The 26,341-nt window shown below is 36.3% G+C and overlaps 1 protein-coding gene across 4 annotated transcripts in view; it reads right to left on the bottom strand.

Moving 5' to 3' along the window:
- The window catches only part of CPQ (carboxypeptidase Q), a 587,881-nt gene that overhangs the window by 249,482 nt on the left and 312,058 nt on the right, over positions 1–26,341 (bottom strand). For all 4 annotated transcript variants that reach the window (XM_054498056.2, XM_063668990.1, XM_054498057.2 and 1 more), the window contains exon 5: positions 21,080–21,191. In XM_054498056.2, the coding sequence (XP_054354031.2) occupies positions 21,080–21,191 (112 nt within the window). The remainder of the gene's footprint in view (positions 1–21,079; positions 21,192–26,341) is intronic.

Raw genomic sequence — 26,341 nt, 5'->3', positions numbered from 1 at the left:
AATGTAGTAACTCTAAGTATATTCATTAACATACCTATTACTCACTTAATGCCTTTTTTTCCCCTATGGAAAAATAACAGTACATAGGGGTATATCAGATAAGTTAAAGGGCTAGACGTGTGTGATTCAAACGTCCAAATAATAGAACTGTATTACTTATCCTCCTAGCAAAGTCCATTCTAAAAATACGCTCTCTCTCTAACTACATAAAGCAGTCAAGAGGGCTGCATCTCTTGATGGCTTCCTGATTCACCCTCCCACTGTTTCCCCAGGCCCCCAAGTGACTACTGCCCACTGTCCTTCAATGGAAATCCAATTTCAGAGAAAGCCCAGCTGGGTGTGTCATGAGTGGCTTAGATTTGAAAATAGAGATTTGTTTCTTCTTCATGTTGGGCATTGGGGTTTGAGAGAGTGGGAATAGGGGAGAACTGCTTAATAGTTGTCAAAAAAAATCCGTATAAAATTTTTCTAAGGCACTATTCTGCAAGAATAAATAAAAACCCATAGTGAAAATCTTTGAGAGCTGATTATATAAATTGCATTTACCAAAGCTGGGAAGAATCACTAATAAACCACAAAAGAACACATTTGCTTTGACGGTCCAATCGAATTTTCTAATCTGATATGAAAATTAGGGTCATTTGTCAAGGGTGGCAACAAGAGAGTTTCGTATGATACTCCTTGTGCTAGTCCAAGAAACATCCTCTAAAAGCTAATCAACACTCATTCCTGGACCACTTACGAACTGCATCTCCATCTTCTGTAGATGCTGCAACTTGGGTCAAGAAGGGAATGAGCAGTGGCTGTAGATGCAGTTTCTAGATCAGCCAGTAGCTAAATACTGAATAAAAGATGGTAGGCAAGAATGACTTCCCGCTTTCTAGAGCTCCAATCAGTAATGTTATGCCAGTGTTTACAAACCTATGATCATGAAAGAGACTCTATGAACCAGTTTCAAGTATTCTAAAAAACAGACACAGGAAGGGGAACATCACACTTCAGGGACTGTTGTGGGTTGGGGGGAGGGGGGAGGGATAACATTGGGAGATATACCTAATGCTAGATGACGAGTTGGTGGGTGCAGTGCACCAGCATGGCACATGTATACATATGTAACTTACCTGCACATTGGGCACATGTACCATAAAACCTAAAGTATAATAATAATAATAATAATAATAATTACAATAAAAGAAAAAAAAAAAAGATAGAGTGGAGCAAAGCCAACTCAATCAAACGCACTAAAATGGGTTCCGTGAATTAGGGCTTCAGAAATCATTGAAAATAATTTCTTAAAAGATATACACATTGTTCTATCCTTTTAAGAAAAGTGCACTTGCAGTGTTAAGATGTATATTCATTATTTCTGAATATTTTAAAGATTATCCAAGAAAAACAAATGAAAAATTTAAAAAAAAAAAAAAAAAAAAAAGAAAAATTATATCTTCATGGGTGAGATGGTACCCCAAGTAAACCAAATTGGCAAATTTAATTTCTTTTCTCTTAGTTGAAAGAATACCAATTTGATACAGTAACACTGGTCATTTAAATTAAAGTATGGTTGTTATACATATTTGTGATAAGCAAAATCTGGAGATACATTATTATTATTTAACAAATGTATATGTTGTTTTGTTTTTTACAGTGCCTTTGAAAACACACACAAAAGGTTAAAAGACAAGGAAAACTTGTTGGTAAACTGATTGAGGATCACTGAACATGCCATTCATGCTTTTCATAGTTCTCCTCACCCCTTCCTCATTATTTCATGCCAATGGGTGACACAGTCAGGTCATTGTCCTGATTTTCCTGTTCTTGTCTTCTCCAGATGCCAAGCATCAGGCTAAAAAAACTAAATGGAAGGATTAAATAGAATAAAAAACACAACCGAAGAGAAATAAATTGAAAGGATGAATCCTGAGAAAATCACCCAGAAAGTTGTAAAGCCAGTTGAAGAAATGGAAAACCTGAGAGTGAGATTGAGAGACACGGGAGACAAAATGATAGATTTATTCTGTACAGATTACAGAAGGACAGAATAGAATGCAGGAAAGCAATATTTGAGGCAATAATAGCTTATGACATTACTGAATAAAAAAAAAACATAAGAGCTCTCAGTTCTCAGATTGAAGAAGAAAAAAAAGTAAGAGCAAGGAAATATTTTTTAAAGTGTCCCCAAACAAATCATGGTGAAAATGCAGATCATCACTGACACAATTAGATTCCTCAAGAACAACTATAAAAGCCAGAAAAAAATAAAATAATATCTTCCAAATTCTAGGAAAAAAATAACTGCTATCTACAATTTCACATTCAACCAACATCATTCAAAGACGGAACAAAGTAAAGGTGTTTTCAAATAAAACTGACAGTTTATTACTCACAGAACTCTATTAAAGGAACTAGTATGAGTCCTACTTCAGGAAGAAGGTAATTGAACCAGGAGAAAGAAATAATAGTTCATAAACATATCAGTGAACATGTTGACAATCTAATAAGTACTAACTAAATCATAACAGCTAAAATTCACTGAGCAGTTATGTGCCAGGAACTGATGAAGCTCATCTAATTATCACAATAAACCTGTAATTAGATACTATTATAATCCCCAGTATATCCATGAGGAAACTAGGCATCACACATCTAAAAAACTTGCAAAGTAATACAGCCAGTAAGTGGCAAAGCCAAACAAATAATGTCTTAGTCCATTTTGTGCTACTATAACATAATTCCTAAGACTGAGTAATTTATAAAGAACAGGAATTTATATTCTCACAGTTCTGAAGGCTGACAAGTTCAAGATCAAGGCACTGTAGGTTAAGATCCAGTCTCTGCTTCCAAAATGGCACATTGAACAATTCATCTTCCAGAGGGGAGAAACTGTCCTCACATAGAAGACAGAAGGGAAAAATGGGGTGAACTCCCTCATTCCAGCCCTTTTATAATGGCATCAATCCATTCATGTGGGCAGATCCCTCATGACCTAAACAGCTCCCAGAGACTTCACCTCCCTACACTGCTGCATTGAGGATTTCCAACATTTCCAACACAGGAAACTTGGGGGACACATTCAGACCACAGCAGATAATAATGACCATGTTATAACAAATCTGGGGACAGTTTATAAACAAGTCATAACTAAAACACTAATCAACAATAATATATATGATGGAAGGGGATATATTGAAGCAATCTATGGTTACTATATTATTTAATTAAGACAAATATACATGGGATATTTAATAGTAACCACTAAAAAAAAGAAAGGGAATGTATAAGTTTCTAAATAGTGGAGAGAAAATGAGGAGAGAGGGCAAGAAAAACCACTGAATCCAATAGAAAGCAAACAAGGGAAAAAAAGGAGCAAAATAGCAACTTTAATAGAAAATGTTAGAAAATCACAAAATGTAAGTAATCACAATAAAGATAAACATGACAAACTTCCCTGTTAACTGCTATTGTCAGATTGGATATTTAAAAATATACCAGAATCAAGTAAAACACAACAACTGAGGTAAGTCAGAAAAGGAATAGTAAAAAAAAAAAAAAAAAAAGTAACCAAAAAAGAATTGGTTCTATGATATTAATATTCAATAAAATAGACTTGCAGAGAAAATTCATTATTAAGGATAAAGAAGGTCTTTTGGCTAAACTGTGTAAAGCAATAAAACCCCAAACTACATAGAGCTAAGCTGATAGAAATTCAAGGAGGAGAAATTTACAAAATCACGATCCTAATGGGGCCTTTTAATATACTTCTTTCAAATGACACAGTACTTTTGAATAGTTAATAAGTTTGATCTAATGAACTATGTAGAACTCTATTCCCAGCAAAGGAAGGCTATATCTTCTTTTCAAGTCAACATAATCATTTAAAAAATATTGATCAGTAATGAGCCAAAGTTAACTCTCAATAAATAACAAAAAGTTGATATTCTATAGACCACACTACAACTCATATGCAACAAAATTGGAGCTCAGTAACTCAATAATAACTCTCTATTTTGGAAACTTTAAGGCACTATTTCAAACTTGCAAAATGCAGCTAAATTAGTACTTAGAGGGTGACGCATGGCCTTAAGTGTATACATTAGAAAATAAGAAAGACTGAAAATTAATAGACTAAATATTTACCTCAAAAAGATAGAAGAAATAGACAGAAGGATAAACCTGAATATGGAAGAAAATAATACCACTTACGTAAATTCAAAATCACAAAAACTATATGATACCATTTTTTGTATACATACTCTAGAGTAAGTTTAAAACAATCTCAGAACACTGGTTACATCTGCAGAGGGAGAAGGAAATGGATTGTGGAGAGGTAGAAAACGGGTTTCAACTGTATTGGTAACTTTTAATTTCTTCTAAACTAAGGATCTGAAACAAATATCCAGATTCGTTAACATTTATGAAATCTAGGTGAAGGATATTCAATGTTATTTTTCAATATTTGAAATATTTCTTAGTTTAAAAAAAGGGCAAAGAAAAAATACAACCTTATGAAAAAGAAATATGAGATTTTCTAGTTTTGCAAGTTGTGAGATTATCAATCTTAGTCCCTTCACCTGTCAAAGGAGTAATAGTGGTTCCTACCTCCTGGACTCAATGAGAATCACATATCCAGCATTTAGCTCAGAACTAGATACAGCCTGTTCAAGCATGCTAACTGCTCTTATTAGTTCATCCTAAAATCTGAAATAATCTACTCCCATCTTCACATCAATTTAAGAAGACTGGGATGAGGCCAGGTACAGTAGCTCACACCTGTAATCCCAGCACTTTGGGAGGTCAAGGCAGGAAGGTTGCTTGAGTCCAGGAGTTTGAGGCCAGCCTGGGAAACAGAGTGAGACCCTGTCTCTATATAAAAGAATTTTAAAAATTAGCCAAGTATGGTGGTGGGTGCCTGTAGTCCCAGCTACTCAGGAGGCTGAGGTGGGAGGATTATTTGAGCCAAGGAATTTGAGGCAGCAGTGAGCTGATTGTGCCATTGCACTATAGCCTGGGAGACAAGACTCCATATCAAAGAAAAAAAATAAAAGATCTGGATGAGAAATCTTATTTGACTCTACTTCATTTAAGTCCTAAAGCAAGAGTATTCACTGCCAATTCTTTTATTTAAAAAAAACAGGAAATGTTATATATTCGTGATTAGTAAAATGATGCTTCTGTTATAAAATGCTGTAGGATATTATTGAAGTTCTTCCTTATTACAACCACTATGAACATTGCCTTGTCACTCTATATCCCACATCACTGCTCCACCAAAGTGCTCTGTTTCAATTCAAGCCATGAGATGATCACGATTAGTAGCAGCACTGCGACTACAGTTTTCTTTAACATCATGTGCCATGTATTTTCCATCTTTGCAACTCTAATAGACGTGTGTTTTGCCTAGATTATGTTTGATCCATATAACAGTCTTGCAAGCATGTTACCATCTAGTTTATTGATAAGGAACTGAGTCCCAGATAGGTCCAATGACCTGCCAGTGGTAATAATACATGCCTTACAGGGCGGCTTTGAGGATTTAAAAAGATCATGGTAAGTAACTATCACATAGGAGATAAATATTGGTTCTCTCCTCCATTCTCCCAGATGTTCAATTAATGTTTATAGATTATAAAAATGAAAATATAGGACATGGGGCTTTCTTAGGTAGATGTTTTGCATCTTTACCAAAAACCTCTGCTTTATAAGTTTAACCATTGTTTTTTGCAACAAAATATTGTAAGGTTTCAGAAAGGTAATTAGTTCAAAGATTCCTCTACCAAACTCTCTTCGTTTATGACCAAAAATGACATTGAAATGACTTCAGGTAAAATTATTTCACTATAAAAGATAAATTCACACTTCCCTCTTTCAGAAAAGGAGTAATTCCAGTATGAAGCACTTCATAAAATATTTCTTTATTCTAACATCCTGCCTAAAACAAGTGAATATGGGATGGCTAAATGGATCTAGGGTCTATGGTGATTGGTGATGAGAACAGAAATATAGCTTTTGAAACACTTCCTGACTTATATTTTCCCACACACATTAATCAGAGCAACAACTCAATAATTTCAATTACATTTTAAATATATTCCTTTTAAAAGATGCCATTATTTCAGAGAAAGGACAATAATACAAGCATCAGTGGTCACCATCCTTGGTTTTTTATGCATGAGGATCTTCTGAAAATGTTTAAAAATTGTGGTGTTGTGACTATATTAAAAAACAGAAAGATTTCTTGAGAATTCAGGCCCCAGGGTAAATTCTAAATAGTAAGAACTAGATTTGATTGTGTTTTCTCTGCCTTGATTTTTTTCTGTATCTCAAACAACTTATTTTGTAGTAAATTACATTGACCTTAACAGCTATTTACTATTTCTACTATTCTTTTCCTCAGGAATATTATAAATTTTTCTCTATACACTGTTATTTAGGTTAAGGACATCACAGAGAGAGCAAAAGGGATGGAAAAAATGATCTGTGCATCCCCATGTCCTCAGAGTGTTAAGTCTGCATAACATTTATGACACATCTATTAAGTGCTCTTCACTACAACAGTGAGGAGAGAATCAGCCTTATACACTAGCCTCATGTATACTCATGGATGGTAGCTACACTGGGCTGAAGGTCTGTGAGTTTAGCTTATCCAGGCCAAACTCACATTTGGGCTTTATTATGAGGGCCTCCTCACTGTGGGGATTCCACTGACCAAGCTGAACTTTGCAATGGGATACAGACATGAAGACTCGAGAGCTGAGAGTTGATACTGGGATTATAACCTCTCCTGGAACATCCAACCTGCTGTTTTGGCAATTAGAATCTGATAATAATAGTTACTATTCTTGATGGCTTAGCGGGGGCCAGCTACTATCTGTATTATTTCAAATTATCCTATCAAGCGCTCAAGATAAATTGTTCCCAGTGTAAAGAAGAGAAAACTGAGATTTAAAATGTTAAATAATTTAGGCTGGGCATGGTAGCTAATGCCTGTAATCCCAGCACTTTTGGAGGCCAAGGTGGGCAGATCACTTGAGACCAGGAGTTTGAGACCAGCCCGGCCAACAGGGTGAAACCCTGTCTCTACCAAAAATACAAAAATTGGTTCGGCATAGTGGTGTGTGCCTGAAATCCCAGCTACTCCAGAGGCTGAGGTACAAGAATCACTTGAACCCAGGAGGCTGAGGTTGCAGTGAGCCAAGATTGTGCTACTGCACTCCAGCCTGGGCAACAGAGCGAGACTCTGTTTCAAAATCTATATATAATGATAAAATGTTAAATAATTTGTCCAGGAAAATACAACTACTAGATAGCACAGAAGGATTGGAATCCAAGATGTTCTAACATAGAGCATATGATTATTCTACTATCCATGCTGCCTTTCACTTACCTAGAGATTTTGAATTATTTAAGGATTAAGAAAGGAGGACTTAAAGGTTGAAAAATCAGTGAGATCTGGGTCACATGTAGTCTGGAAATGCTAGTGTCAGGCAAGAACATGGGCCAAGCATCAGCTCATCGATAATGATTATCTAATATGAGGAGGGCACAAGCAGGATTACAAATAAGTACTCTTATAATAGTCAACTTCCCTCAATACATTCTTTATCCTGTCACATACCCAGTAGAAACGTTCTTTTCCTATTGCTTATTTTTGAGAACGTTTGCAGGAGTTGAGGAGCCTAAGAATAGACTGAACGAAACCCTTACATTCCACGGCAATTAAAAAAACCCAGTTAACCATAAAGGTCCGATCAGATGTTCATAGCATATTTTCTTATTTTTTGCAGACTTCTGTTTTTAGGCAAGTTTACTGGAACAAAATTCACTGGAAGCTGGGTAAACCACAGCTTTTGCAAAACGCAGCATTAGCATGATGCAGAGAAGTGCGTAGGCGAAGAACACGGCATCCCTGGAAACCCCATCACTTCCTCTTTGGTATATAGAACATAGAGAGGTAGAAGCTGGCTCATCCACCGCAGCAAATAAAATTTGCTAAGCAGCTCCAAAGCTGTAGTTCTCCAGGCTCAGTATAACTGGGATCTCCCTACTCTGTTTTTCTGTATCTCTATTCTATTTATCATAGTACTTTAGCAGTTAAAATAGTCAACGCGATATCCCTATTTTAGAAAGAAGTCCTATCATGCTTAAAATCCTCAATGGCGCCTGCTGCCTATAGCACCAACTCCAATCTTTAGCTTTGCATCCAGTCCCCTTCACAAACTCTCATCCTTCACTTTACCCATTTCCCACCCCTCCTCACTCACTCATTGCTCTAGATTTATGAAGACCTCTTCTACTCCTCAAACTATGTACTTTCATGAGTTCTAATTTGTTCTTTCTTTTCCCACTTCCTAATTTTTCAAGGCCTGGTTTAAATGCTGCTATCCATGTAAAGCCATTGTTGCCTGACTATGAGCTCCTTGATGCATGGAACTGTGTCCTGTCCATATTATTTGCCTGACATGAAGTGGGCAGTTAAAGCTTCTTATTGAAATAAGACGTCTCCTTGTAAGCCAAGTGTGTGATACAGTGATGATGCCATTGCAATAAGGTAGCCTAGGTTTTCCAGACAGCCCTACCATGGACTTGTATGTATTCCATTCTTGGGTGGGAGGAAATCTGCTGGGGCACTAAGGATACCATTAGTAAGATTTTCTATGGCCCTTATTCTCCAGGATAATGATACAAATTTCTTAAGCTTCCGTTTCCTTTACAACCACATGTCTTCACTTTCTAAGGCCAAATCAAAGCATACATCGGGGAGGATGCTAAACATGCTGTAGAAAATGGGGGCCCTCTCATAGCATTCATCTGCCACCCTTCCAGACTGTCAGACAGAAAAGAACTTGTCATCATGCTGTATACCCTGGGTGGTGTCTACTTTTGCACAGAAATTGTATATTCTAACTAAATGATACAATAACAACAGTAATATTCATGCAGCCTAAGGCTCTAAAATGACTACAGAATCTCTCATAACAAATCCAGAATAAAAGGTAGACCACATTCTAAGTGACTCATTGTAAACAAATCTTGCTTTATCTCACAGATGTATTCTGCAAATCAATTTACACACAATTTGTCTTTTTACACATGCTAGTAGAAATGTCTATGTAAACTGATGAGACAAGGTTGTTGAGTGTGTTAGCGAAGCTTCTAAATGTATTCAAACCTCAGGAAAAGCTCTCAGCAATTCCCAGCAGAAAAAAAAAATATATGTATCTGCCATGGGTCTTACAGAAAAGCCATTCACTAACATAAGTTGCCGCTAGAGGAAATAACATATCAGAATAAAAAATGAGAAGATCATCCTCTAAAGAAAAAGAGGAGGAGTCGCAGATGCCCCATGGCCATAAACCTAGTTTTATATATAATTAAAAAAAGGAAAGGAACAAATTCTTTTAAAAAAATTTTTTTATTTCAATAGGTTTTTGGGGAACAGGTGGTGTTTGGTTACATGAATAAGTTATTTAGTGGTGATTTCTGAGATTCTGGTGCACTCATCAACTGAGAAGTATACACTGTACCCAATGTGCAGTCTTTTATCCTTTGCCGCCCCCCATCCTTTCCCTTGAGTCCCCAAAGTCCAATGTGTCATTCTTATGCATTTGCGTCCACATAGCTTAACTCCCACATGTGGATGAGAACATACGATGTTTGGTTTTCCATTCCTGAGTTAATTCATTTAGAATGATGGTCTGCAATTACATCCAGGTTGCTGTGAATGCCATTATTTTGTTCCTTTTTGTGGCTGAGTAATATTCATATATATATCCATCATTGATTGATGGTCATTTGGGCTGGTTCCATAGTTTTGCAATTGCAAATCATGCTGCTATAAACATGAGTGTGCAAGCATCTTTTTCATATAATGACTTCTTTTCCTCTGGGTAGATACCTAGTAGTGAGATTGCTGGATTAAATGGTAGATATGCTTTTAGTTCTTTAAAGATTATCCACACTGTTTTCTGCAGTGCTTGTACCAGTTTACATTCCCACCAACAGTGTAAAAGTGTTCCCTTTTTACTGCATCTCTGCCAAAATCTATTTTTTTTTTTGATTATGGATGTTCTTGCAGGAGTGAGGTGGTATTGCATTGTGTTTTTTATTTGCATTTCCCTCATTATTAGTGATGTTGAGCATTTTTCCATATGCTTATTGGCCATTTGTATATCTTCTTTTCAGAATTGTCTATTCATGTCCTTAGCCCTTTTTTGATGGGATTGTTTGTTATTTTCTTGCTTATTTGAGTTCTTAGATTCTGGATATTAGTCCTTTGTCAGATGTATAGATTGTAAAGATTTTCTCCCACTCTGTGGGTTGTCTGTTAACTCTGCTGCTGATTTCTTTTGTTGTGCAGAAGCCTTTTAGTTTAATTGAGTCCCATACGTCTATCTTTGTTTTTGTTGCATTTGCTTTTGGGTTCCTGGTCATGAAGTCTTTGCCTAAGCCAATGTCTAGAATACTTTTTCCAATTTTATCTTCTAGAATCTGTGTGGTTTCAGGTCTTAGATTTAAGTTTTTGTTCCATCTTGAGTTAATTTTTATGTAAGGTAAGAGATGAGGATCCAGTTTCATTCTTGCCATGTGGCTTGCCAATTATCCCAGCACCATTCATTGAATGGGCGTCTTTTCTCCACTTATGTTTTTGTTTGCTTTGTCACAGATCAGTTGGCTGTAAGTATTTGGCTTTATTTCTGGTTCTCTCTTCTGTTCCATTGGTCTACATGCCTATTTTGATACCAGTGCCATGCTGTTTTTTTTATACCAGTACCATGCTCTTTTGGTGTCTAAGGCCTTATAGTGTAGTTTGAAGTAGAGTAATGTGATGCTTCCAGATTTGTTCTTTTTGCTTGGTCTTGCTTTGGCTATGTGGGCTCTTTTTTGGTTCCATATGAATTTTAGGATTGTTTTTTCTACTTGCTGAAGAATGATGGTGGTATTTTGATGGGAATTGCAATGAATTTGTAGATTGCTTTTGGCAGTATGGTCATTTTCATAATATTGATGCTACCCATCCATGAGCATGGGATGTGTTTCCATTTGCTTGTGTCATCTATGATTTCTTTCAGCAGTGCTTTTTAGTTTTACTTGTAGAGGTCTTTTACATTCTTGGTTAGGTATAATCCTACTGTTTGGTTTTTTGTTGTTGTTGTTGTTTTTTTTTTGGCAGCTATTGTGGAAGGGGTTGAGTTCTTAATTTGATTCTCAGCTTGGTTGCTGTTGGTATATAGAAGAGCTACTGATTTGTGTACATTAATTTTGTATCCTGAACCTTTGCTGAATTCATTTACCAGTTCTAGGAGCTTTTTGGATGAGTCTTTAGGGTTTTCTACATATACAATCATATCATCAGCAAACCGTGACAGTTTGACTTCCTCGTTACTGATTGGGATGCACTTGATATCTTTTTCTTGTCTAATGACTCTGGCTAGGACTTCCAATTCTATGTTGAATAGAAGTGGTGAAAATGGGAATCCTTGTCTTGTTCCAGTTCTCAGGGGGAATGCTTTCAACTTTCCCTATTCAGTATAATGTTGTCTATCAGTTTGTTGTAGATGGCTATTATTACCTCAAGGTATGTCCCTTCTATGCCAATTTTGCTCAGGGTTTTAATCATAAAGGGATGCTGGATTTTGTCAAATGCTTCTTCTGCATCTATTAAGATGATCATGTGATTTTTGTTTTTAATTCTGTTTATGTGATGTATCATATTTATTGACTTATGTCTCTTAAATCATCCCTGCATCCCTAGTATGAAACCCACTTGATCATGGTGAAGTATCTTTTTGATATGCTGTTGGATTCAGTTTGCTAGTATTTTGTTGAGGATTTTAGCATCTATGTTCATCAGGGATATTGGTCTGTAGTCTTCTCTCTTTTTTTTTTCTTGTTATGTCCTCCCTTGGTTTTGGTATTAGGGTGATACTGGTTTCATAGAATGAGTTAGGGATGATTCTCTATTTCCTTATCCTTTGAAATAGTAGAATTGGTACCAATTCTTTTTTGAACATCTGATAGAATTCAGCCATGAATCTGTCTGGTCCTGGACTTTTTTTGTTTGGAATTTTTTTTTACTATCATTTCAATCTCACTGCCTGTTACTGGTCTGTTGAGAGATTCTGTATCTTCTTGGTTTAATCTAGGAGGGTTGTATACTTCCAATAATTTATCCACCTCCTCTAGGTTTTCTAGTTTATGTGTGTAAAGGTGTTCACAGTATCCTGTAATAATCTTTTGTATTTCTGTGGTACCAGTTGTAATATCTCCCATTTCATTTCTAATTGAGCTTATTTGGATCTTCTCTCTTCTTTTCTTGGTTAATCTCATAAATGGTCTATCTGTTTTATTTATATTTTCAAAGAACCAGCTTTTGTTTCATTTATCTTTTTTCTTTTTAAATTTCATTTAGTTCTGCTCTGATCTTCGTCATTTTCTTCTGCTGGGTTTGGGTTTTGATTGTTCTTGTTTCTCCAGTTCCATAAGGCATGACCTTAGGTTGTCTATTGGTTCTCTTTCAGATTTTTGGCTTAGGCATTTAATGCTATGAACTTTCCTCTTAGCACCACTTCTGCTGTATCCCAGAGGTTTTGATAGGCTGTGTCACTATTATTATTCAGTTCAAATAATTTTTAAATTTCCATCTTGATTTCATTGTTGACCCAATGATCATTCAAGAACAGACTATTTAATTTCCATGTATTTGCATGGTTTTAAGGGTTCCTCTTGGAGTTGATTTCAAATTTTATTCCACTGTGGTCTGAGAAAGTACTTGATATAATTTTGATTTGCTTAAATTTACTGACACTTGTTTTGTGGCCTATCATATGGTCTAGGAGAATGTTCCATGTGCTGATGAATAGAATGTATATTCTGCAGTTGCTGGGTAGAATGTCATGTAAATATCTGTTAAGTTCACTTGTAGGGTATCATTTAGGTACAGATTTTCTTTGTTGACTTTCTGTCTTGATGCCCTGTTTAGTGCTATCAGTGGTGTATCAAAGTCCCCCATATTATTGTGTTGCTGTCTATCTCACTACTTAGGTCTAATAGTAATTGTTTCATAAATTTGGGATCTCCAGTGTTAGGTGTATATATATTTAGAATTGCAATATTTTCCTGTTGGACTAGTCCTTTTATCATTATATAATGTCCCTCTTCATCTTTTTAAACTGCTGTTGATTTAAAGTTTGTTTTTTCTGATATAAGAATAGCTACACCTGCTCACTTTTGGTGTCCATTTGCATGGAGTATCTTTTTCCACCCCTTCATCTTAAGTTTATGTGAGTCCTTATGTGTGAGAGTAGTCTCCTGAAGATAGCAGAAACTTGGTTGGTGCATTCTTATCCATTCTGTCATTCTGTTATCTTTTAAGTGCAGCATTTAGGCCATTTACAATCAATGTTAGTATTGACATGTGAGGTACTATTTTATTCATCATGCTATTTGTTGCCTGATGACCTTTTTTTTCATTGTGTTATTGTTATGTAGGTTCTGTGAGATTTATGCTTTAAGGAGATTCTATTTTGGTATATTTCAAGGATTTGTTTCAAGATTTAGAGCTCCTTTTAGCAGTTTTTGTAGTACTGGCTCAGTAGTGGTGAATTCTCTCAGCATTTTTTTGTCTGGAAAAGACTATCTTTCCTTCATTTATGAAGCTTAGTTTTGCTGGATACAAAATTCTTGGCTGATAATTGTTTTGTTTAAGGAGGCTAAAAAGAGGACCCCAATCCCATCTAGCTTGTAGGGTTTCTGCTGAGAAATCTGCTGTTAATCTGATGGGTTTTTCCTTTATAGGTTACCCGATGCTTTCGCCTCAGAGCTCTTAAGATTCCTTCCTTTATCTTGACTTTAGTTAACCTGATGACTATGTGCCTAGGTGATGATCTTTTGGCAATGAATTTCCCAGGAGTTCTTTGAGTTTCTTGTGTTTGGATGTCTAGATCTCTAGGAAGGCCAGGGAAGTTTTCCTTGATGATTCTAACAAATATGTTTTTCAGACTTTTAGATTTCTCTTCTTCCTTGAGAACACCAATTATTTTTAGGTTTGGATGTTTAACATAGTCCCAAACTTCTTGGAGGCTTTGTTCAATTTTTTCATTCTTTTTTCTTTGTCTTTGACAGATTGGGTTAATTTGAAAGCCTTGTCTTTGAACTCTGAAGTTCTTTCTTCTGCTTGTTCCATTCCATTGCTGAGACTTTCCAGTGCATTTTGCATTTCTTGCCTTCCAGAAGTTGTGATTGTTTTACATTTATGCTGTCTATTTCACTGAAGACTTTTTGTTTCATATCCCATATTTTTTATTTCTTTTAGTTGGACTTCACCTTTCTCTGGTGCCTCCTTGATTAACTTAATAATCAACCTTCTGAATTCTATTTCTGGCAATTCGGAGATTTCATCTTGGTTTGGATCCATCGCTGGTGAACTGGTATCACCTTTTGGGGGATGTAAAAGAAACTTGTTTTCTCATATTACCCAGATGTTTTTCTGGTTCATTCTCATTTGGGTAGACTATGTCAGAGGGAAGGTCTGGGATTCAGGGCTGCTAATCAGATTCTTTTGTCTCACGGGATGCTCCCTTGATGTGATGTTCTTTCCCTTCTCCTAGGAATGGGGCTTCCTGAGAGCTGAACTGTAGTGATTGTTTTTGCTCTTCTGGATCTAGCCACCCAGAGGAGCTACTGGGCTTCAGGCTGGTACTGAAGAGTGTCTGCAAAGAGTCCTGTGATGTGATCTGTCTTCAGGTCTTGCAGCCATGGATGCCAGCACCTGCTCTGATGGAATTAGCAGGGGAGTGAAGTGGTCTCTGCGAGGGTCCTTGGTTGTGTTTTTGTTTAGAGTGTTGGTTTTGTGTTGGTTGGCCTCCAGTCAGGAGGTGGCACTGACAAGAGTGCATTAGCTGTGTTCCTAGTTGCCCTAGGAACACTTGGTGAAGTGGTTTCTCAGGTGATGGGTAGGGCCATAGAGCTCCCAAAAGATTATGACCTTTGTCTTTGGCTACCAGGGCAGGTAGAGAAAGACTACCAGGTGGGGGAAGGGGTAGGCATGTCTGAGTTCAGCCTCTCCTTGGGCACGGCTTGCTGTAGCTGCTGTGGGCTACGAGGGTGTGGATCCCAGTCCAATGAAGTTATATTCCCAGGGGGATTATGGCCATCTCTACTGAGTCATACAAGTTGCTAGGGAGGTGGAGGAAAGCTGGCAGTCACAGGCCTTACCCTGCTCCCATGCAGCCTGCAATCCTGAAGGCCAGTCTCACTCCCACAGTGCCCCCATAACAGCACCGAATCTATTTCCAGGCAGCAGGTAACTAGGGCTGGGAACTTGCCCCAGACCATGAGCCTCTCCTTTGAGAAAGAAAACAGACTCATAGTTTTTTTGGCATCTCAGGAAGCCTGCAGCAGTGATCCAGTTCCTTCAAAGGGTCTGTGGATTCTCTTGGCTTTCCTGGTATGTTCCTGAGGTAGTTCTTAGAGCAAAAGTTCACTATGTGAGTCTCCAAACACTGCTCTGTCTGTTAGAATGGGAGCTGCAAACTAGTCCTGCCTCCTATCTGCCATTTTAATCCTTCTTCACAATTTCTTCAAGTTTCTAATTCTTCTACTGTTTTAGGTACTTTCCTCAATAAGTACAATTATAAAACATCAAGACCAAAATTCAGAACCAAAGAAGCAAGCCGCATCTACAGATTAACATTTAAATTAATAAAAATAAAATTTAATGTTGGGGGAAATATTTAAGACTTAAAACAAGTTAATTTCCTGGACAGCTTCACAAGCAGATGTATTATGTGCTAAACATATTCAGGACCAGTGATTTTAATAGGATACCTTTCCCAGGGCCATTAGTCTCCCTTCCTTTGTTCCCAAATAATTGTGCAGAAAGCATATCCAACATGGCAATAGGGAGAGTTCATGGAATGTTTTAAAATAAAAATTCCTGCTAGAAAATAAAAATCTTACCAAATTATGATTCATCTGGGGCCATAGAAAAACCTGATAGAAAGAGTCATTAGCATATTTCAAATATTTCCAAAAATACTACGTTCATTTTGAATAAAATAGACTCAGATAGTGTGGATAAAAAGTTAGTTGTCGGCTAGAGTTTGCACTTGGGTGGATACAAATGTTCTTCAGGGAGAAACACAAGAATAGGCTCTATCATGCCAATTAAAGAATCATCATATGGTTCTAGCTTGTCAATATTCTGGCAATCTCAAGCTCCCAAAGGTAGCCTAGAAAATCTAGAATGAAAACAAATCCAAGGCTATTTGTACTCACTTCCAGAAGTGCATCTGTGTAAGGATTCTTGTATTCTTACTCAGTTCTCCCACCTCAAAAAATGCCACAGGGCATTGTGTTCCAAAGTACACTATACCCACAGAATACTCTCCCAACAAATGTTATTTACAAATAAAGAAATTACCAAGAGGGAGTTCCCAAACTTATCTGACCATAGGACACTTTTCCCCCTTTCTTTATAATATCTCTTGTTATCCTGAGGATGAGTGTTCCTAGAAACAGACTGGGAGTGTTGTTCCATTAAAACAATATTATAAAGTACTTAAGAGTGTTGGGCATGGCGTCAGGCTGCCTAGAGTAAAATTTTTCACATAATTTCTGGTGACCTCGGGCAAGGTACTTAGCTTTGCTCTGCTTTGGTTTCCTCTTCTGTAAAATGAATATAACACGAGTTACCTACTGCTTGGGTTTATTTTCAGGAATAAAGGAGAATATGTACTTAGTGGAGTGCTTAGCACAATGCTTACAATAGTAATCTTCAGTCAATGCTAGCTCTCAATACTTTTATTATACCCAGCGGTATGGCTAAACCCAGTGGGGAGGTCCTTTCCAAAGGAGATATCTTTTGTAGGTCTGGGCTAGTCTCAGATTCGTTTCAGGACACCAGCCATCTCTAGTTCTACGCTTTAGGCTTCCATTTCACTGGAGGCTGTTCATTTTCTTCTCTGTTACTCTGAATTACATTTCCTGGGGCTTTTCCAAGACAGACTTGACCAGAGCCTTAGGGAAGAAAACCTTCTTCCCAGATGGGTCCCCATTTCTAAGAGAGAACCCGCTGCATTGGAAATGGCTGCATAAAGCTCTAGCTACAGTGGAACTTGCATCAAAGCCCTGGCATGCCTTTGGCTGTCTTCATGGTTGTATTCTGGGCCAGGGAGGCTTGGTGACTCCTGGACAACTTTTCCAACTCCTTACCTCTGCCGTGTTGTTTCTGTTAACAGGGTGTTTATGATAATGACAATACCAAAACTCTTTCTTTTCTTTTTAATTTCTTTTTTGGGAGTGGGGGTAGAGAAGTATTTGATGGGTTTTTCTTGATTACTGAAGTAACACATACTTATTACACAAAAATCTAATATTATATAAATATATCAGGTAAAAAGTAAACCTCTCCTGTAATTCCACAACCCCTGTCTCCCCCTATAATCCCAAGACTGCTACTGTCAACAATTTTCTTCTCATTTTTAATGACGCGCAGAACTGGAAGCTCTGTACTCTGCTGGGAATACTTCATTCTACTGTTTGCCTCAGGAATTTATACTTATCTTTATAAAAGAAAGTTCAAATAACATCTTAGCGAAGTTGCTCTGACCCAGCCAAGCCATGTTGGTCCGTCTCTTTACCAGGTGCCCAAAGTAATTTGTACATCCTACATTCAGAAAACTTACCACAATTTCATTGCAATTTTTGAATTAAATGTCCCTCCTACTTCAAGGACTTAAAGGGCCATTTCTCTTTCCTCTTTAGTGCAAGGCATCTGACACATAAACCAGCAGTCAATGCACAAGTATTTGTTGAGTGAATGAATGAAGAAACATACCAATAAAATATTTTTCTAAGACATAGACTTTCAAGCTCTATAGTAATCACAGTCAGGAGGCTCAACATTTACATTTTTTCTGGAAAATGTTTCTTATATATTCCACATTCCAACAACCAGGTAATACTGTTAATTCTCATATCTTTCATTTCTGTAGACCTGAAAACTCAAAATTCTAACTTCATAGAAAATGATACAGTTGGAAGAATTTGGGATGGATGGTAGTTTATTTTCTAAGTGCCAAATGAGCATTTTGGAGCATCATTGGCCATAGGCTTTGTCCACTGACACCAGAACATTCCAGGAAATAACATTTCAAATAAACAGTTTCAAGTCCAGTAAACCACAAACACAGAAAAGTATTCAACGACACTTCACAGCAAATAGCCCTCTGTAGACGGTTACTCGGGAAAGACTGAATATATTTACAAAGCACAAATAACTCTGTTAGATTAATTGAATATAATTTAAGCTGAAGGCTGAGCAAAAAAGTGAATCTATAAGAGTGGTGAGAGGGGAAGACAAAGAAGAAGATACCAGAAGGATGAATCTTAGAAAAATATTTCCAAATATCAGAGATCCCCACTGGACCAACTCTTCAAGTTAACAAGCTCCACTGAGGGACTCTGACATGCTGCATGACACATCGTCCAAGGAATAGCATCCAAAAGGAGTCTCGTTTTTCTTGGAAAAAGAGATTGCCACAGAGCTTTCACATTTTACCAGTTAAACAGATTGGATTCCATGTAATTAAGTAATATAATTATAAACCTATTTCTTCGCCTCAAGCCCAAGGCCATATTTCTAGTTCAAGTATATCAGCAATTTTCATTCAGAATTCATACATCACATGCTGAACCTAGCTCTTCATGTTAAAATACATAGGCATCTACAAATAGAAATCCACAATTTCAAAATTAAAGAGTAAGACTCAATGGGTGCAATCACAGAAACTGAGGTGCAGAGTAGATACTGGGCATTAAACATAAGCAGGATATAGAATTGACCAGGAGAAATGTAAGACTTCTAAAAATTTAGTATGAAATGAAAAAAAGTGGAGGGGTCACTGGGTTTCTATCGTACAAGGGATGGTGACTTAAGTAGAAAAGGGAAAGGATATTTTAGGGATACATAGCAACTGGCCCTAAAGTTACATTAGTATAGCTAATATACTAAGTTAGGAGGCAAAGTAATCACTAATGGGGATGGAGGTAAACTAAATTATCATCCTCTCTTATATTAAAAAAATAGTACTGTCAGAATCATGCTTATTAAGTTATAAAAGTTAACATTTATTGATAACTTGGGTTGGGCCAGCCCATGTTCTAAGTATACTCTGTGAATAGCTTATTTAATTTCCAAAGCAACTTTATGAGATAGGAACTATTATTATCCCATTTCACAGATGAGAAAATTGAGGCACAGAGAGGCAAAGTAACTTGCCTAAGGCCACACACCTAGGAGATTGCAGAGCTGAGATTTGACCCCTGGCAGTCTGGCTCCAGAATCCTATGTTTTTAACAGGATACTATTGTGCCTCATAATGCCTACTCAAAAGAAATATTACTCTTTATTTTAGAGTTCTATTCATATCTTTACATAGACTTTCAGAAATCTTTTGGAGATTTAAGTCCCGAATTAAAGAGACTGGTCACTAGCTATCAAAAGCAACTGAAGTCGATGTACTTTGAGAACTTGTAAAAGATACTCAATTCACATTTGCGTGGTATTTAACATTTGTCCATGCAACTGAATTCAATTCAATTAAAAGTGATTTAGGGTCCCATGCTGAATACCAAAGAAGTAAGATTCAAAGCTTAAAGAAGATACAATTTTTATTCCAATCTAGAGCAAATGAAATACTCTGAAGCTTACAGTTGAATAGAGATGAGAAAAATGAAGTCCAGAGCATTCAAATGACTTGCTTAAGGCCCAAAATGTAGTAAAGTGACCTAAAGTCCAATTCAAATGGGTCTAAAGAAAGTTTCTCTTTTTACTCCACCACTGTGCTTCCAATCAAGCTGGTTGAACATACTGAAATAAAATTGATGTCCAAAATCATTATCGGTGCTTTTTGAAGAGGAAAAATGTTTGACTTTTTCCTGCTTTCCTCTAGAACCCACTTCTTTCTGGAATGATACGAGAAACAGAAAGAAGAGATAGCCAAGGGAATATTTTTAAGAGAAGAGGAGGAGAGAATTAACATAGCGTCTCCCAGATTTTCTGTGAAGGAATGTGTGATTTTCAGTTTTATTCGCTGGATAACTTCTCTCTCAAACCTTCCCCAATTCTAAAATTAGATGTTGAAATTATGTCTATATTGATAACTATGTGTGTCTGTATGTGTGAAGGTTACCCACTCCATTCTAAGAGCCTTAAGAACAGAGGACATGCTTTAAACCTATGTGCCCAGCTTTTACAAAGTGCTTTATAAAAAGCAAAGTAGGTGGTCAAAATATTTTCTGTCATGTATGGTAATTATGGTAAAAGCATATATACAATGTAAGATTTCCAATTAGTTTGTTTTCTTTAACAAAATGACTCTGTATTCACGTTACCTAGATGTTTTTATTAGTTTATATTAGTGGTTCTCAAAATGGGGCAACTGCTTCCCCTGGCCCCCCAGGGGACATCTGGCAATGTCTGGAGACATTTTTGTTATCATAACTTGAGGTTAGGGGAGGGTGCTACTGGCTTCTAGTGGGAAGAGGTCAGGGATGCTGCAAAACATCCTATCATGCATGGGACAGACCTTGCAACAAAGAATTATCTGCCTGGATTCTTTATTGTGGCAGAAATAATGAAAATCATTCTTTCTATCCTAGGTTACTCTTTTATTTCTGTGATGGAAAGATGACCAGCCTTTATCCATTGTCCTAATAGTCTGATAATGTGTTAAGATGAATAAGGGAAAGGAAGTAGGAGGTGCTGCTGATTTTTCTTTGCATTTCATCATATTTTCCTTGCATATTCTTTAGCTGGTGTGGTTACATTTGCTTCAGTTTTATTTGCTTGTTCATTTTCCCCAGTGGCTGATAATAACATTTGACACTTTAGATGTCTGGCATACACATGAATAAAAATTTCTTTAAGAGGATAAGTTGTTTCTTTTCTGGGAATCAACTGACCTCAAGAGGATCTTTGAACGTACCATAGTAACTAATCTGTTAAGTATTTTGTGTTTTGAGTTAAACACGTCACTACTGAGATCCTCACACATTAGTTAACAATTTTCTAAATATTTACCAAGATCTTTAATAAGTGAGAGTGCTTCCCATGATATAAAGGCTCCACCGCCATCATCCATGGCACCCTGCCCAACATCCCAGCTGTCCAGATGTCCACTGACCAGTACAACCTAGAACAAATAATAAAAAGACAAAAAATAAAACTAAGAAAAATGACATCAAAGAGCAAACATTTATAGGTATTCAAAATATAAAAATGAAACTTTTATATTTTGTTTCCTATTTTTATGTCTTTAAAGGTATGTGTCATTATTAGTGGAAAACTTGGTATTGAGGAATTATATAAGGGGTCTAAGTCTATCCTAATAGTAATAAAAATCCTCACTTTGTACCTTTCTTTATTAATATAATTTTGACTACTAAAGAAATTGGCTTGGCTGGGCGCGGTGGCTCACGCCTGTAATCCCAGCACTCTGGGAGGCCGAGGCGGGCGGATCACAAGGTCAGGAGATCAAGACCATCCTGGCTAACAAGGTGAAACCCTGTCTCTACTAAAAATACAAAACATTAGCTAGGTGTGGTGGCGGGCGCCTGTAGTCCCAGGTACTTGGGAGGCTGAGGCAGGAGAATGGTGTGAACTCGGGAGGTGGAGCTTGCAATGAGGTGAGATTGCATCACTGCACTCCAGCCTGGGTGGCAGAGCAAGACTCCATCACAAAAAAAAAAAAAAAAAAGAAAAGAGATTGGCTTATTACTGACAGATATTTGGTAAATTTATTATATGGCTTAAAACCTAAATGACATAAAAATGAAGCTTTTATTCTTAACTGCCCCAAATTCTAGAAGAAACATAATAAACATGTGTTGATTTAAATGAGAAAATGAGAACAATAATTTATTTAAAAAATTGTTTTATGCATTATAGATTGATGTTGAATAAATAAATAGCTGGATTTCAAAACTAGATCCAATTGAACAGGAGAACTTTTAAGGGAAATTTCAACTGACATTAGTATTAAATAAATCTAGAAATTATATTACACATTTGAAATCATTACAGGTTTAAAATTCTTCTTAGGAAGTATTAGTAATTCTAAGAAAATATAAAAAAATTCACTGAAACTAAATTTTGTGGACACATTTCAAACAAGTTATAAACCAAGTAAAGTGATGCTGGGGTGTACAGAATATTGGTTTGAAAAAAAAAGGTATCTTGATCATTATAAAACATACAAATATGTAGTCAGATGAATTACATATCTAAATACAGATTTTAGAGGAAGGCATAGAATAACTTCGCCAATTTGGAGTAGGCAAAGATATCTTAAACTGGACACAAAAATTATAAACCATAAAAGAAAAAAATAATAAATTACGTTTTGAGTTAAACATGTCACTACTGAGATCCTCACACATTGATTAACAATTTTCTAAATATTTACTAAGATCTTTAATATGTGAGAGTGTTTTTTTAAAATTAGGAATATCTAGTCATCAAAAGACCCCATTAAGAGAGCGAAAAGGTAACCCACAGAAAAACAGAAAATATTCAGCCTATATATATATACATATATATATGAACAGACAATTCACAAAGAAAGATATGCAAATTACTAATAATCACAAAAAAGATACTCAGCTTCATCATTAGGGAAATATAAATTAAACCACATTCAATACATATTGAACCAGATGGCTAAAATTAAAAAGACAAAATATGCCAAATATTGGTGAGGAGGTAGAGCAACTGGAACTCTTGTACATTGCTAGTGTAAGTACATTCAACCACCTGGAAAAACTGGCTTATCTATTAAATCTGAACATACACAAAACTATGACCCAGCAATTCTACTCCTCGTTATATATCCAACAGGATTTGTTTGTTTGTGTGTGTGTGTGTGTGTGTGTGTATACTTTAACCAAAAAAGATGTACTGGAATGTTCATAACAGAGTATTCATAATAGACCTAACCCTCCCCCCACCCCAAAAAAAAGAAAACTCATCAAATGTCTGCTGACAATAGAATGAATAAATTGTGTTGTATTTATCAATAGGACACTCCATAGCAATAAGGCAGAAATGGAAAATGAAAAAACACAATTCATGATAAAATTGTATGAGTCTCATAAACATAATGAAGAATGAAAGAAGCCAGATACAAAATAACACATGATGTATAATTCCATTTATATAAAGTATAAAAACATGCAAAACAAGAGAGTGATTACCCTTGGTGAGGAGGGTTAGTGACAAAAAGCGGGTATAGGAAACCTTTTGGGGTGCTGGTCATCTTCTGTTTTCTGATCTGGGTAGCAGTTACACAGGTGTACTCAGTTTGTAAAAATTCACCATATACACTTAGGATTCGTGCACTTTCTCTGAAAATATTATACTTCAATATAATTTTTTAAAAAGTTTTACAGATTGATATGTATGCACAACATGTACTAAGTAAACCAAAGTTGAACCAATCTTCTTGATGATTAAAATAAAAACTGCCCATGACTTTGGGAAAGCAGGACTTTGGGGTTAAAATATTAGAGTGACCCTTTGCACTGAATGATTCACTGAGCAGCTGCAGGATCTCCCACTGACTTACATACAGACCCAGTCTAGTATGACTTCATTGTAGTTACAAACAAGCACAATCCCCCAAACTAACAAATGGCTATGTAATGAACCCAAATGGATTGTTTCTATGGGGGAAAAATAAAGAATAAAGAATAATTCATGTTGCAATAGCAGGAACTTCTGATTCAGAAAGTAGTGGTGTAATCCCATGTGGGACAAACAGCCCAATTAGTCAACATTCTCATGATTCTCAGAACATTTTCCCAATGACGTTCCAGTGGATTAAAAGTGTCAAAATGTGCATCAATAAACTTTTTCTCAGATAATATATAGCAGCAACTAAGTGAGGGAAGCTATTATTTTATCCTTCAGATTTCTTTCAGAATAATTGAGGTTGTTTATGATCATACTTCTTTATGTTTTCTCCATTCTGTAATCTACTTAATATTATTTAAACTAGTAGTTAAAAAATTGGAAAGATGGTTTTTAAATGATAGGAAACTAAGCGATATCCCATAGGATAAGGTCTTTGGTATAGTGCTATAGAAGAATGATTACATACTCTCTGGATTATGAGAGCTTGTTTTAGTATTTTTTTTAATAAAAAAAAAAACTGGGGCAACAATGAAATAGTAGTAGTAATTTTAATATCTATTGATTTAAAACTAGGTAATGACAAAAAGCTACTTCTAATTCAGTAGCAATTTGAATGAAATTGGATTTTCCAAATATAAGAGCTTCTGCATACGCTTAGAAAATAGCAGTGCAGGAGGTTTCACTCAAAATGGAATGTGGCTAGCATTCCTTAATGTCACCTCACAAAAGATAACCCAGAAAAATATACCAACGCACAAGGCTACTGAAAATCTCCCTTATGTCAGGGTCAGGCATAAAAGAACATTAGTTATAATAAACTTGGATCTGATTTAGACAAACAAAACAAAAACAGACTACCCAGAAATGCAGTAAACTGCAGTTTCACGAAAAATATCACCTGATAAATGTTAGGAAAATGCACAGTCCCTTCACTACCTCTGTTGCCAGTTCCGGATTCCTTTGAGCAAAAGCATGGCCTAGAATCAACAAAGAAGTGGGCACCTGCCCATCTACCCCTTGTGTTCTGCATCTTGAGGCACTCAAGGTACTGACCAATTCCCTTCCCTCAACTTCCTTTTCACCACCATCTCTTCAAAATGCAGTATAGAGTAAAAAATTACTCTGAAAACAACAATAGCAGTAGCAGCTGTAACAAAACAACTAGAAAGGTAGAATGGGAACTCTAGTTCTTTGAAATGTAGGGTTTGTTATTTGTGAGGCAGACTAAATCAGCCCTGACTACCTTGGGAATGAGGGCCTTGGGAATAGGGGAAGAATACACCGCAGTCGAACAGAAATGCGCTGGATGAAAGCCTGCTAGCAGAAGGAACCAGAATGGCAATGGCATACATCCACCTGCAGGCCAGCTGTAGGTCTGAGAGTGGAGATGGACAAAATCAAAGATGTGCAGAGAGCAGCCTGAGGACAAGCCCCTCTGTTACTGGTGCATATGAAGACACCGAGTCCAAATGGATCCACCTGATTATGAGATGAAAATGAGACATATGAAAAATATGGCAGGACTAGGGAGAGGAAATAGCCTCAGAGGATGTGCATTCTTAGGAAAATGAGCTAATGCAAGATACTGAAGAACATTTCACGCTCTCTGGCATTCAGTCATGGTTTCCTTCAACAATTTTTATTGAGTTCCCACTATGTGCTAGAGATACCAAAATGAATAAAACAAGCAAATATTCTAGCCTTAATTGAATTTAGATTCTGGTGGGAAGATGGAAAATAAATAAACACAATATAATGATAGTTTTAAGTGCAACAGAGAAAAATATCTTTATATCTTCAGTGTGGAGATTTTAAAAATAGAATAAAAATTCAAAGCATGAATAGTAGATGTATAAATTTAACTATCATAAAATGAAGCCTTTATGTTCATCAAGAGAAATCATAGAATGAGAGGAGTTGCTAGAAATTAGAAGAAGACATTTACAATATATATAACTCAAAATGATTTATATTCAAAATGGATAAAGAATTCTTACAAATCAATAAAAAAAGACAAGCAACCCAAAAAGCAAATAGGCAAAACACATAAAGAGGCATTTCACAGAAAAGAAATTATGAATGGATAGCAAGCATTTGAAAAGGTGACCAATTTCATTACCAATCAGGGAAATGTAAATGTAAATTAAATCCTTAATAAGATACCACTTTACAACTATCTGGCAAAAAATTTAAAATCACACAAATGAGATCTTGGCAAGGAGGCTGAGCAATAGGAATTCTTATCCACTCCTGGTAGAAGCAGGAAATTGTTACAATCATTAAGGGAAAACAATTGGACATATCCTTATAAAGTTGAACATATGGGCATTCCACAATCCAACAATTCCACTCGTGGTGTAAACATTAGAGGAATTCTAATACCAGGAGACATGGACCAAAACTGTCATACAGACACATTCAGAAGTTCTCAAACTGAAAACACACAAATGTCCATCATCAGTAGAATCGATAAATTGTGGAATAGTCATACAATGGACTATTACAAAGTAGTAAAGTGAACCAAAAATGACCTAGATGCATTATTGAATATAAATGAATCTCAAAACAAAAATAGGCAACAAAAAACAAAAACCCAAAAAAGACAAAAGAAGTAGAAGATTATGATTCTATAATATAAATTTCAACTAAACT

Source organism: Pongo pygmaeus, chromosome 7 (genome assembly GCF_028885625.2).
Source record: "Pongo pygmaeus isolate AG05252 chromosome 7, NHGRI_mPonPyg2-v2.0_pri, whole genome shotgun sequence".
Classification (NCBI taxonomy): Eukaryota; Metazoa; Chordata; class Mammalia; order Primates; family Hominidae; genus Pongo; species Pongo pygmaeus.
Note: the sequence above shows the minus strand (reverse complement) of the source record. Positions and strands in the feature narration are given on the sequence as shown.